This window comes from Sciurus carolinensis, chromosome 3, assembly GCF_902686445.1.
Source record: "Sciurus carolinensis chromosome 3, mSciCar1.2, whole genome shotgun sequence".
Lineage (NCBI taxonomy): Eukaryota > Metazoa > Chordata > Mammalia > Rodentia > Sciuridae > Sciurus > Sciurus carolinensis.
This window is the reverse complement of record NC_062215.1, coordinates 151559001-151572527: the sequence shown is the minus strand read 5'-3', so window position 1 is coordinate 151572527 and position 13527 is coordinate 151559001. Positions and strand designations below refer to the sequence as shown.

The window sequence follows — 13527 nt, the reverse complement described above, 5'->3', positions numbered from 1 at the left end:
AACAAATATCAAGAGAACCACTGGCCCCTGAAACAAGAGTTTGTGACTTGCTCTGCTTGAAGAGGATTTGGAGCATATAAAATGCTCCATGTGAAAATGCAACAAATTTAAAAGATACCTTTAGAAGCACAAAGGCACATGTTACCCAAACACCTGAGTGAATTCTAGAGCGCTGCTAGATTTCCTGGACACTATTGCATTATTAAAAAAAAAAAAAAAAAAGTTAATTTTTACTTGTTCCTGAATTCAGAGACAGAGTTGGGGACATTATCCTCCTTTTAATAGTCACTCAGGATCTGGCAGGATCCACCCGGTTGGTAATTGCTCATAGAACGTGCTGTTAAACTTGAAAACACGTCCAATGTAGACTGATTGGTGCAGGCAAATGGCATCCTTCCACCTGAGTCCCTATCCAAGTCCCAGAGAGGACAGATCATGAGGCTGAAACTCCAAAGGCCTTATCAGTTATAACTCTGCGTAGGTGTTATTTGCACCAATCAACTTCCTACTTCTATGGAGCCTAAGTGGGGCGGGCCTTAACGGTCAAAAACCACACTTCAGGTGAGCAGCACCTAATGTACCAGCAAAGGAGTTCTAAATAATGCGTCTCAAACTATGTTGGGTATTGCAATCACCTGGGGATCTTATTAAAGGACAAAGTCAGTGGGTTTGATTGGAATCCCAGATTGCTGATTTCTAACAAGCCCCCAAATGAGGCCGATGGGATGCTGCCATTCCACACCCAAATGCCCAAAGGCACCTGGGTCACTTATGTTAGCAACACATCAAAGTTGTAGCCACAACTTGTGCGCAATAGTCGCCTGGGTTGTGCGTCTCCTGAACAGCGCCACCAGGTCTCGGGGCACCTGGCAGGTGCACTGGCCTGGGGGCACTCGCGGGTAGCCCGCGCAGCAGCCGCGCCCCCTTTCTCCAGTCCTGCCTGCGCGCCCACCGCGCGGCGCTCACCTTTTCCCGGGTCTTCAGGTACCGCTGCAGCGCCTGCTGGGTGAGCTCCCGGACGCGCAGCTGGCCCTCTTTGCAGGGCACCACGATGCCCGTCCTGCCGAAGCACACAGTCACTTTCATCCTGGCTCTGGTCTACCACGCCAGGTTCGACCGAACAGGTGTCTGGCCCCGCGGGTGCAGCCCCGACTCTGGGGGACTCCAGGAGCTGGCGGGCCGGGAGACCCGGGCACCTCTCCCCGGAGACCCCTCAGGGCCAGGGACTCGCGGCGCCCCTTCCACCCCGGCAGAGGCCGCGGGCGGGTGGGAATCGAGGAGGGGGCGGCAGCTGGAAGGGCTACCTCCCAGGTGGCCGGTGGCCCAGGACGCGACGGTTCGTGGCCCGCTCCTCCTGCTGCTGCTCCGGCCCGGCCACGGCGGTTGCTGCACCGCCGCCAAAGTGAAACTGCAGGCTCGGCCCGGCCTGGCCCTGCGCTGGCCTTGGCCCTGGCCCTGGCCCTGGCGACGGTGGCAGGGCCGGCCCCAGGCCCCGGGCTGGAGTGGGCGGCGGCGGCGGCGCGCGAGGCCGGAGTTGGGAGGAAACTTTTGCGCCGGCTCCCAACTCCTCCGCGGCGCGCGGCGCTCTGGGCTCCCGCGGCCCCGGAGCCGGTCTGGGCCCGGCTCTTAAAGGGGCCGCGGCGCTCTCTGGCCCCGCCGCGCACTTGGCGGCGTTGTGCGGGAACTGTGAGGAAAGGTAACTGGAGCCTAGATCCTTGTGCCGGAACTCTGCCTCTCCCTGGTTCTCTCCTCCCGCACACATGCACACGGAGCTCTAGGGAATTGTAACGGGACCTGAAAGCTACCACAGGGAGATTGAAACTGGATCTCATAAAACACACTTGAGGGAATAGCCAGGAGACTGCAAAACTACTCCTTTAAAATAAGGAAATTGGAGCAAGATTCAAGGAAAGCCCGGGAGCAGGTGCTTCTCGCCACGCCTACCAAAAAACACCCGGAGGAGAGGAGCAGCAGCTTCCAGGTACTAAAAGGCAGGAAAAGCCCTTTAAAGGTCCTGTTAGGCGCTTGCATTACAGTTACCCTCTGGAGCCCTGAGAAACCAGAGCTGAAACGAACCTTGGGGGTAAAGTGCCAGTAAAACCCTTCCTTTCACAGTCGAGGACACTGAATATTCCACCAAAGATCACACCCCCGATCCAAATATGATCGCGTATAAACGTTTGCACAGATCCTTTTGAAATGTGATTCCCATTGTGCGTTTGACTAGGAAAAAAAAAAACACAAAACATTAACGCCTGTAGGTTCTTGATGTGACAGGTGTATATTTATCACCAATTGAATCCCAGATAAGGGGAGGGCAACAAATAGCATTTGCGTCCTTTTTAGTCCTCCTTTTAAATGAGATCCTTCAAGCTGTAAGATAAATGCGATTTTTTCCCCCACCTTCTGCCTAAGTATGGTGCTTAGGAAGGTTAAGAAACTGAGCAGATCACTGAGATGCTTATTGAAAAGAACCTAGGTCTTTCCTACTGAATCTCTGGCCTCTCCTGGCAGTTTTCTTAACCATCCTATTCATTCGACAAGATCCTCAGGACTACATCATTGTGTTTCTCTACAGAAGATTTTGCTTTCTGCCAAGACACACTTACACTGAATTGAATTACCTAGGATGGTATGATGATGCACAGGGGATTAAATTAATGGGTTTTGAGAATTTTTATAAATTTTAAATCACATATGTTTAATAAATATATATTGTCTTTTGTGTATAGGACACTATAGGAGGTCAATGATAATAAAGAGAACCATATGATTCAAGTCAATTTGAAAAAAAAATTTGTATTAGACAGTAAAATTTGGTTGCAAATCCAACACAAAATGGTTTAAGTAAATCAAAGAACCAATTTCTTCATAAAATCAGAAGATCCAAAGAGCACTCCATTGAGGCAAGGTTGGAAACAAGAACTCAAACCATGAACATTCTTTCTCCCTCTCTTACTGTGTTTCTCCCTCTCATACTGTGTTGTTTAGCATGGTGTCTATTTATACATAGACAGGCTGTCACCATGGAGTACTTCATCATCCTTCTAGAAATAAGGAACCCAGGCCAAAGGAAGATAAGCAAATGCCTTAAAATCCCATTCTTAGAGAGTAGCTACGCCTGTTTGGAACCTAGGCAATCTGACTCTAGAACCTTCAAAAGGGGAATGCTGACTGAGTGAATCAAACAAAAAATAAATACTAAAGCCATGCAGTAATGTGTGGCCCTCACTTCTAGTACTGGGTTTTATATGGACATGTCCAGAGCAAAAGGGTTTCAGCAGATGAAAAACCTGCATGCTGCCATCCTTCCTGTCTTACCTTCTCCTTTTTTTCATAATTGGTCCACACTCCTCTTCTGCTCTGGTCATGAATAACTTGTACTCCTCCTGACAAACTCCCACCTTAAGCCCCTCCCCAGTATCTAGAGCCCCTCCACCAGGCATGGCTTTGAAAATCCCCAGGTGAATCAGGAGGAACACCCAGGCTCATTCAATCCTGCTTGGAAGCAGGCCTTCTGGAGTGCAGAGAGGCTGTGCCATTGTGAGGTAAAGAAAGCAACACTGCTCAACATAGACGTGCACCACGCACTGTGCAGTCCTGCACACTATGGAGTGATGTGAATGTCCTGAACCCCGGCTAGTAATTATGGAGGCCATTGAGTGTTTACACTCTGTGTTTATTAAATAACCAGGCTTAATTTGTTTTTCGGCCTCATCACAGCATACATAGGAACAATTTATCATATATTAAGAAGTGATATAAAAGAACACAGTTGCAACCCACTCATTCATGTCCAGAAAATTCCTAAATCAATACTTTCATGCTCCATGGGATTTCCCGGGCAGAAGACAATAAATGATTAGACTTGATTGAATACCACTGGAAGATTCTAGACCTGGGTTCTGTTTTCCTCTTTGCCTGCTAGAGGGATAAACATTGCCTATGATGTGATATTTTCTCATTTGTGATCTAACAGCTTAGCAAGCAATAATACTGACTGATATTATTAAATTGCCCTGATTTGTGATAAGTACAACTAAAATGTCAGGTGTCAGCAGGTGTATATTAAATGAAGAATGATAATGTTTTCAATCTGTAGTTGACCAGTAACCCATTCTCATGTTTTGTACTATTAAAACAGAAACTACTTTTAGCTTTCAATGAATTATTTATAACAAGATTATTTAAAAATTAATTGAATTAGAGATGATTTTGTTTGCAAAACCATTGGACAATTGGTATAATAGATTAAAATTAGTATAGATTAGTATAGTATAAATTAGCATAAATTAATAGAATGTAGATATATGATTAGGATAATAAATCATGTTCTTATCTTTTATTCTGAATGTAGGTACCAGAATGATCTCATAGAGGAAAAAGAAAATGAGTATGATTTTTCATCCCATATTTGAAAGCAAAGTGTTTGACTTACTGTTTAACTTGGTAAAAATGAATTACTCTTCAGAGATATTTATCTATAAATACTTGATAGTATTCATGTGTTGATTGTTTCTTTCATTTCATTGTTACATTGATGATTTCCTTTCATTATTTTTAATGAACACATAAAATTTATGGGATACTGTGGGATGTTTCGATACAAGTATGCGTTATATACTGGTCAAAGCAAGGTAAGCAAATATGTCTCCTCAAATATTTATCATTTGTGGTGAAAATACTTAATATCCTTTATTTTTTGAAACATAAAACACTATTATTATCTTATCTCACCCTTCTGTGAACACCAGAACTTATTTCTATCTAACTATAACTTAGTACCCGTTGACTAGACTTTTCTGGTCTTCCCTCCCCTCTACTCTCACCAGCTTCTGGTAACCATCATTCTATTCTAAGCTTCTAGCGAGGTCAGTATTTTGAAGATTTCATTTTTAAGACGAGTAAGATCATTTGGTATTTGTCTTTGTGTTCCTGGCGTATTCCTCTTCAGTCCTTTCCACGTTATCACAAATGAGAAGATTTCATCCTTTTATGATTGAATAGTATTCCATTGTGTGTCTATATCACATTTTCTTTTCTTTTTTTTTTTCTGGTGCTGGAGATCGAATCACATTTTCTTTATCCATCCATCCGTTTATGAACACATAAGGATGATTTCATTTCATGAACAGTGCTGACTAAACGTGGGAGTAGAGGTGTATCTTCAACATATTATTTTATTAATTTGGATATATACCTAAGTGTGGGATTTCTGGGTCATATGGCATTCTATTTTTAACTTTTAAAGAGACTTTGTACTGTTTTCCATAATAGCCTAATGACTCTGCTAATTAACATTCCCACCAATGGTATGTAAGAGGGTTTTTTTTTTGTTTTTTTGGTATTTTTTTTGGTTGTTGTTCCCATCTTCACACTTGCTACCTTTGTCTTTGTGATAATGTTCACTCTAATTGGAGTGAGGTGATGTCCATCACATTGTGGTTTTTATTTTCATTTTCCTGATAATTAGTGATGCTGAACATTTTTTTTTTCATATACTCGTATGTCTTCTTTTCAGAAATCAAGGTCCAATTTTTAATTGTTTTTCCCTTATTAAATTACAATAGCTCCTTACATATTCTGTTTATTAAACTTAAGTTAGATGTATAGTCTTGCAAATATTCTCTACCATTTGGTAGATTGTGTATCCCTCTTGTTTTCTTTGCTCTGCAGTACCTTTTAGTTTCATGTAATTCCTTCTGTATAATTTTGCTTTGGTCATCTGTGTTTTGAAGTATTATTCAAAAAGTCTTCAACCATTCCAATGTCTTAAAAAATTGTGCCTGTTTTCTCATAGTAGTTTTTATAGTCAAGTCTTACATATAAATCTTTAACCAATTTTAGTTGATTTTCGTTTATGGTGAGAGATAGGCATCTAGTTTCATTCTTCTGCATGAGGATATCCAATTTTCCCAGCATCATTTATTTATTGAAAAGACTGTTCTTTCCCCATTGCCTGTTCTTAGCCTCTTCATCAAAGATCAGTTGGCCATAGGTGTGTGGATTCACTTCTAAGCTCACCATTCTGCTCCATTGGTCTATGTGTCTGTTTTTATGCTAGTATCATGCTCCTTTTTTTTTGTTTTGTTTTGTTTTTGTTTTCTAGTTTGTTTGTTTGTTTGCAGTGCTGGAGATTGAATCCAGGGGTGCTTATCACTGAGCTACATTGTTAGCCCTTTATATATTTTTTTAAATTTTGAGACAGAGCTTCACTATGTTGTCCAGGCTGGCCTCCAACTCCCACTTGCCAAGGCTGGCCTCAGATTTGTGATCCTCCTGCCTCAGCCTCTTGAGTGACTAGAATTTTACAGGCATGTGACACTACACCCAGTTTACCATGCTCTGTGTGCATGTGTGCATATGTGTGTGTGTGTGTGTGTGTGTGTGTGTGTGTGGTTTCTTAAATGCTTTAAGACATTGGAATGGTCATATTATAATACACATATATGTGCATTATAGTTATACATAATAGTGGGGTTCATCATTATGTATTCATAAATGCATATAATGTAGCTTACTCCATTTTAGCCCAGTTCTTCCCCCTTCTCTAGTCTATTTTGAAGTCTGTCAGTGTAATACCCTTGCTTTGTTGTTTTTGTTCAAGATTACTTTAGCTATTCAAGGTTCTTCATGATTCCACAGAAATTTTAGGACTTTCCCTCTTGTTCTTTTGAATAATGTCCTTATTATTTTAATAGGAATTACATTAAATATATAGATCACTTTGGATATTTGGAAATTTTAATAATATTTATTCTTCTAACCCATGAACACAGGATGTCTTTTCATTGTGTGTGTGTGCGTGTGTGTGTGTGTGTCCTCTTCAATTTTTTTCATCAATGTTTTATAGTTTTTATTGTGAAGGTCTTTCACCTATTTGGCTAAATTTATTCCTGGTTTTTATTTTGTTTTGTTTTTTAGATCTTATAAATGGATTTCTTTTTCAAATAATGTAATATTGGCATATAGAAATGCTACTGATTTTCTTAAGTGGATTTTATATCTTGCAACTTTTCTGGATTCATTATTGTTTCTAGTAGCTTTTTGGTGGAGTCGTTGGGGTTTTCTGTATATAAGGTCATGACATCTGCCAAGAGTGACAGTTTGCCTCCTTTTCAGTTTGGATTCCCTTAATTTCTTTCTTTTGCCTGATGGCTCTGCTAGGATTTCCAGAACTGTGTTGAATAAAAGTGGTGAAAGTTGCATCCTTGTCTTTATTCCAGATCTTAGAAAGTTTTAGCTTTTTCCTATTCAATATGATCTAGCTCACAAGCTTTCTGTACATGGCTTTTATTATGTTGAAGTATGTTCTTTCTATGCCTAATTTGTTCAGAGTTTTTATCATGGATAAAATTTAAATTTTATCAAATGCTTTTTCCAGGTCTCTTGAAATGATCACATGCGTTTTGTGCTTTGTTCTGTTGATGTGGTGTATCCTGTTTATGGATTTGTGTACGTTGAACCATCCTTGCAACCTGAAATGAATCCTGTTTATCATGATAAATAATCTTCTTGATGTGCTTAATGTGCTGCTGGATTTGGTTTGCAAGTATTTTATTGAAGATTTCTGCAAATATATTAATCAGGGATATTGACCTATAGCAGTTTGCTTTCTTTCCTGTGTCCTTGTTTGGTTTTGCTATCAGGTCTTACATGATGAAAGAAAGGAAGCATTCTCCCCCCTTTAAATATCTGAAAAATTTTAAGAATTGGTATATGTTTCTTTGTAAGTGTTTGGTAGAATTCATATGGTCCTTTGATTATCTTTGATAGGAGAATTTTTGTTACATATTCAGTTCTGTTGCTTTTTCTTGGTCTTTTTGAGTTTTCTATTTCTCCATAACTCAATATTGGTTTAGTGACTGCTGTTGTCTGCTTGTTCGCTGCCATGACTAAAAGACCCAACCAGCACAATTGTAGAGAAGGAAAGTTTATTTGAGGGCTCACAGTTTCAGAGGTCTAGTCCATAGACAGCCAGCTCCATCCTTGGGGCTCAAGGTGAGGCAGGACATTGTGGTGGAAGAGTGTGGCAGAGGGAAGCAGCTCACATGATGATCAGAAAGTAGAGAGAGACTCCACTCTCCAGATACAAATGTATACCTCAAAGCCACACCCCAATGCCTCACCTTATCCAACTACACCCTTCCTGCCTTCGATTACCAGTCAATTAATCCCACCAGGTGAGTAATTCACTGATTGGGTTAGGGTTTTCACAGCCCAATCCTTTCCCCTCAGAATCCTCTCTCATTGAATCACAGGTGAGCTTTTGGTGTCACCTCAAATCTAAACCTAACATTGACTTTCTTTGTTGGCAGTTTCTGTAGCTTTCCTGAAAGTACAATAGCAGTGCTGTACACTCATGGGAGTACTGTCAGCTCCCAGCTCTCTGGAAGCCCCATCTTTATGATTAGCCTAGAAAAAAGATCTCCAAAAATGGTGCAGCTAGTCTGCCCCTCCTTACACAGAATCCCACTCCATAGATATGTGTGTCCTCCCTCAACTTGTTTCCTTGAAAAGAACCTGAATCATGAAATAACTCTCTCTTTAAGAAACAAATTGTGGGCTGCAGTTGTGGCTCAGTGGTAGAGCGCTTACCTCACATGTGTGGGGCACTGGGTTCCATCCTCACATAAATAAATAAATAAAATAAAAGTATTGTGTCCATAAAAATTATAATAAACAAACCAACCAAAAGAAAGGAAATTGTTCTGATGATGTTGTATTGAGAGTTGATTTTTAATTAAATGTTTCCCTTATTGTGTGATCTTCTGTGAAGTTTCTTAGGGACACTGAGTTCTGGTCACTAGAAATAGGCCTGACACAGGGCAGCACGAGGTCTTTGTACCTCTAAGCTTTGATAACAAAGGAGGGCAGTGACAGGTCAGGGATGCTCTCCAATAGTTTAGTTATCCAAAGATCATCCCCACACTGAGGTGAGTGTGCAATAAAGCTTCTCTTGTCAGTTCTACTCACTTAGTCTAAGGTCATTTCTGCTGTTCCTTCCTTAACATGGACAGGAATTGAACTGGTATTCATATTATTGACAGGAAGTAAAGAGCTAAGATTTAGCTCTAAATTCTGCCAGGAAAAATGGCCGGCAAGTCAGGGAATTATTGGTTTCTAATTCAGGCAATTAGTTAAGAGGGGACATAATTAAATCTAAGAACTCTTGGAGAAAGGCGTGGCCTGGGTATGAGGAGGAAAGAAAGAAGTTCAGTAGGGACATTGTAAGTTTCATGTACCTGCAAGCATCTAGTCAGGTGGAAATATAAGTATGGAGCTCAAAAGAGAGATGGAAAACTAGCTATTTAGGTTTAAGGATCATAGATTTGGAGTCAGACTTATTAGAAGAGAAATCATCCAAACAAGGAGTTGAGAATGAAGAAACAATTAGGCATGGATTAGAATCACGGAGAAAGCCAATTATTAAGAAGAGGGAGATCAGAGAACTCATATATTTATATGATGATGAGCAAATTCATATTCTAATTTCTATGTAAGATATGGTCAATGTGATAAGAAAGGGTGGTGCTGTCCCAGTAAAGACATGATGATGGAGAACAGAAAGTTGAATGCCAAGAATAGAAAGCAAGATAGTTTGGGTAGAATGGGACAGGCTTCATTGGAGCATAACACAAGATATAAGGTTAAAAAGACACCAGGAGAGGGGAAAGATTGAGGAAGAGCTGTGGGAATTAGATTGAGTCTGGACTTGATACACCAAAGAGCTGTCTAAGGATTGAGCAAAGGAGTTACATGCACAAAATGACATTCGATGATCATTATTTTGACAGTTTTGTATACTTACTTTGGAATAGAAAGTGAGTAAAAATTGGGAGAAATCCAAAAGATGGAAATTGAAGAAAATCACAAAGGCTACATTTAAGTGAAACAACACACCCCCACACACACACGTACATATATATATATACACACATTTGAAAAATATCCCCACCCTTACATATGTGTATCCAAGTAGTGAACTACATGATTGCTTCATAGCCAGTCCAAGTGGGAAAGTGTCATATGATTCCGGGTACAGCCAGGCATACTGAAAGTACACCCTATCTCAAACAGAAGTGAATATATGAAATTAATTACACTGTTGATGAAGGAGCTGAGAGGTCCAACAGGATATGGGAAGGCAAATCAGAGATTAGTCACAGCAGGTAGCTGCTTCTTTCTCTAGAGCCAGTTGGATGCAGGGAGGAGGTAGTTAGCAGATCCCAGGAGCTGAGTTGCGTGGCAGGAGCTAAAACCTTAGTAGGCTCTGCCTGTCAGAAGCTGGTAACATGGAGAGAGGAGTTGTCCAGAGAGAAGAGCTTGAGAAGTCGCAATCAAAGCCAGAAATACAGAGGGGTGGGTGAGGAGCAGTGTAAATATCAACTTTTAGAGCCTTCTGAGCTTTCTCCCCAGTGTCTCTTGCTAACCACATTTGCTGGGTGCCAATTAGAAGGAAAAGTGCTGGGAAGTATTTACAAATACAGTAACTGTCCCAGAAGGTCTTGTCCAGTGGTCTTCTATAGAAAAACATAGAGATTTTAAGTCTCATTAATATTTTGAATTTAAAAGCACACAAAATGTTTCCAATTTTATTTGGTATATAAATAAAAATGAACATTTTTTAACCAGTCTAAGATAAATTCATGCTTTTCTCAAGCCTTTCCCTGATTACTGAAATAACTATTAATTTCCATCATCATTTAAGAAATAAAAAAATTCCTACTCTTGCTCAATCATCAGATTTAAATTAATCATTTTGTTTAGCTATGATTGCATAGTACCATAAGCAGCAAATCCAAAAAGCCTATTAATATTGAATGTTGATGGAGTCTAATGACAATCCTATTGGATAATATTTCATTTATTTTATATGCTATAATTTCAGGCACTAATCCATGGATTCATGATGGAAGCTTTGAAAGACTATCTAAGCTTACAGTTATTCCTTTGTATAAAATTATTTCATAAAGTTATTAATACTTTACCACGTGTACATGAATGATAATGTGTAATTATTTATTTCAATATTATCAGGAATGCTTGATTTAATTAGTATTTTGCCTTCAAAAGTGTTCACTCTTGTTAATATATGTATATGATACAACTTCTTGCAATGATTTTCAAGTTCCTTCATGTGTAACCAGAATATAATTAAGAACATGAAAAGGTTATATATAGATACCAACATATCTCACAGCATACAGAAGTCAGTGTACCAGATGAACAATAAACATTTTGTGCTTGATACCAACAAGATGGTGGTACAGATGAAGAGTAGCCTATGTTGGTCATGATCTCTATCAAATCCACTGAGTTTCATCAAGCTGCAAGTCCCTTACTCAAGTCCTGCTAGACTGAAGGACTAGGATAGTTACTGATCAGAGCAAGGGTGATCCCTGACTCATGGACAGCCATGGCTAGCTGATGACCCATGATATAACTTGATATTAAAAGTCAGCAAAGTCAGTGGTGATTTCTAAGGAGATCGAAATGGCTCCTGGCTCCTTGTATCAAGGACAGAGAACAGAGAGGATTGTCTGCTTAGTAGTGAGATTCATTGAAAAACCAAAACTTTGAGATGCTAGTGACTCATGAGAAGAAGAAAGCATTTTTGGAACTGCCTCAATCCTCCATCACCTCCTACTACCAATCTGCAGGCACTGTCATATTACTCCTACCAATTGCTTTACATTACATTGAGTGAAGCCAATCCTTAAAACCAAACACAAGTAACTCTAGCAAAAAATGAAAATACAAGCAAATTCAAAAAGACATAAATTCATTAACAATAAATCATGGACTATGCTTTTTCTTGTATGAACCGAAGGCCTACTGGCATTAAAATGACAGCATTTAATGGTTGCAAATATGGCCAACACATTCAGAGGCAATGAAACTGTGTTCTGGAGAAGCAGGATGGTAGGAGGAATGACCCAAAGAGCCTACTATAAAGAAGTGACATGCTGTGGTGCATGACATCCGGTGCTGGAATCCCTGGCAAGGAAGGCTCTCAGCTGTGCGACCATCCAGGAATTGCCCTCAATGGAATTGGGACTCATTGCCCAAGATCACACCTCACCCACAGGCCAGCTCACACACCCACATCCAATGAGCAGCCCCTGCAAGTGTGAGGGGGGTGGGCCTAAAGGTCCAGACCTCTTTACCTAAGTATAAACAACTCTGAACCATCATTCTGGTTATGTAGACCTTTGCTGCAAATGTATTGTCCTTCTCTGCACAAATCTACTTCCTTCATTTCCTCACAAGAATTGATTTTGAACATACTCCTCAATGAAAGTTATACATATTAATCTCCATTTCATAGTTTGTTCTCCAGATAACCCTACCTAAAACATAAAGTAATAAAAGAACCTAGTAAAAATTCAGATACAATACTTTGTATGGAAATGAGAATTCAGGTCATGTCTGGTGAACCAACTTCAAAATCAAATCAATGGATGAACAGATGAAAGAAAGCACTGTTAATAACCCCACTTATTTTTTTTTAAATACAAACCACAAAGTGCAGATTAGCAGTAAATGGGAGCCAAAGAAGCTTGGGTAATAACTCAGTAATGGTGGCTTGTATGGGCCTTGATATGATGGCTAATTTCTATTACATGCCTGTGAGCAAGACTCCTGAAGGTATAGAAAAGGCAAACTGAACTTGCAGGACCTTGAGAAGGAAGCCATTGCAGAAAGGCATGCCTCTGAGGTTTCATATTCTATCTAAAAGGAATCATTTAAATTATGCATTCTATTCCATAGTGCATCCATCTTGTTTTAATAACAATATGTTTTAGATTGCTTTCCATCAGGAAGAAGTTTCTTCACTGTCTCCTTGGCTAAAGGATGAGAGGCTGATCCAATTATTCTTTCCACTTTATCTAGGCACATCTCTTCCCTGCTTTTAGGTTTACATGTTTTGAGAAGTCAATCACCTAAATGCATGCATACAAATGAGAATAGATTTTCTACAAGTTTATGAACTAAACCAGCACAATCCCTAAAGAAACACCCATACAGTTGTTCAGCAAGTATTTATCAAGTGATTACTATCTGTCAGGATTTTTTTGGAGGATGTGAAGTGATAAATAAGAAAAGCCATACCTCTACTCTACTGGAAGTTACATCCAGGACCAAGATCCCTAAGATGTAGCCCAGAGGAGATTTAGTACAAATTTTCATACAACGGTTGGGGAAAATTTCAGTAAGCCTTTTTTCTGTAACCTCTAGTGTGTGGTAACTAGTAAGAGTTTTTGACCCACTGTTTAGATTCATTGTATGCCTTAGAGAATTACTCAAAGGACATTTTAAGTGATAAAAGATGACTGATGACAATGTTGCTTATTTTATTTCTAAGTCTATAATTTACATCAAATTTAAAAACTAAGAGTGAAACTCCACCTGATAAATTCTCTTTGCCAACTTTCAAACTTGGTTTTTATTATAGCAATTTCATCTGATGCAATGAAATCTCCCATAATTTTATCTCAAGGATACTAATTGCAAGATCTCTCA

General features: G+C 39.8%; 1 protein-coding gene across 1 annotated transcript in view; it reads right to left on the bottom strand.

The window, feature by feature from the left end:
- The window catches only part of Pard3b (par-3 family cell polarity regulator beta), a 1015658-nt gene extending 1014084 nt beyond the window's left edge, over positions 1-1574 (bottom strand). Inside the window, exon 1 of the mRNA XM_047544116.1 lies at positions 967-1574. Coding sequence (XP_047400072.1) covers positions 967-1086 — 120 coding nt within the window. The 5' untranslated portion in view covers positions 1087-1574. The remainder of the gene's footprint in view (positions 1-966) is intronic.
- Between the last annotated feature and the right edge of the window lie 11953 nt (positions 1575-13527).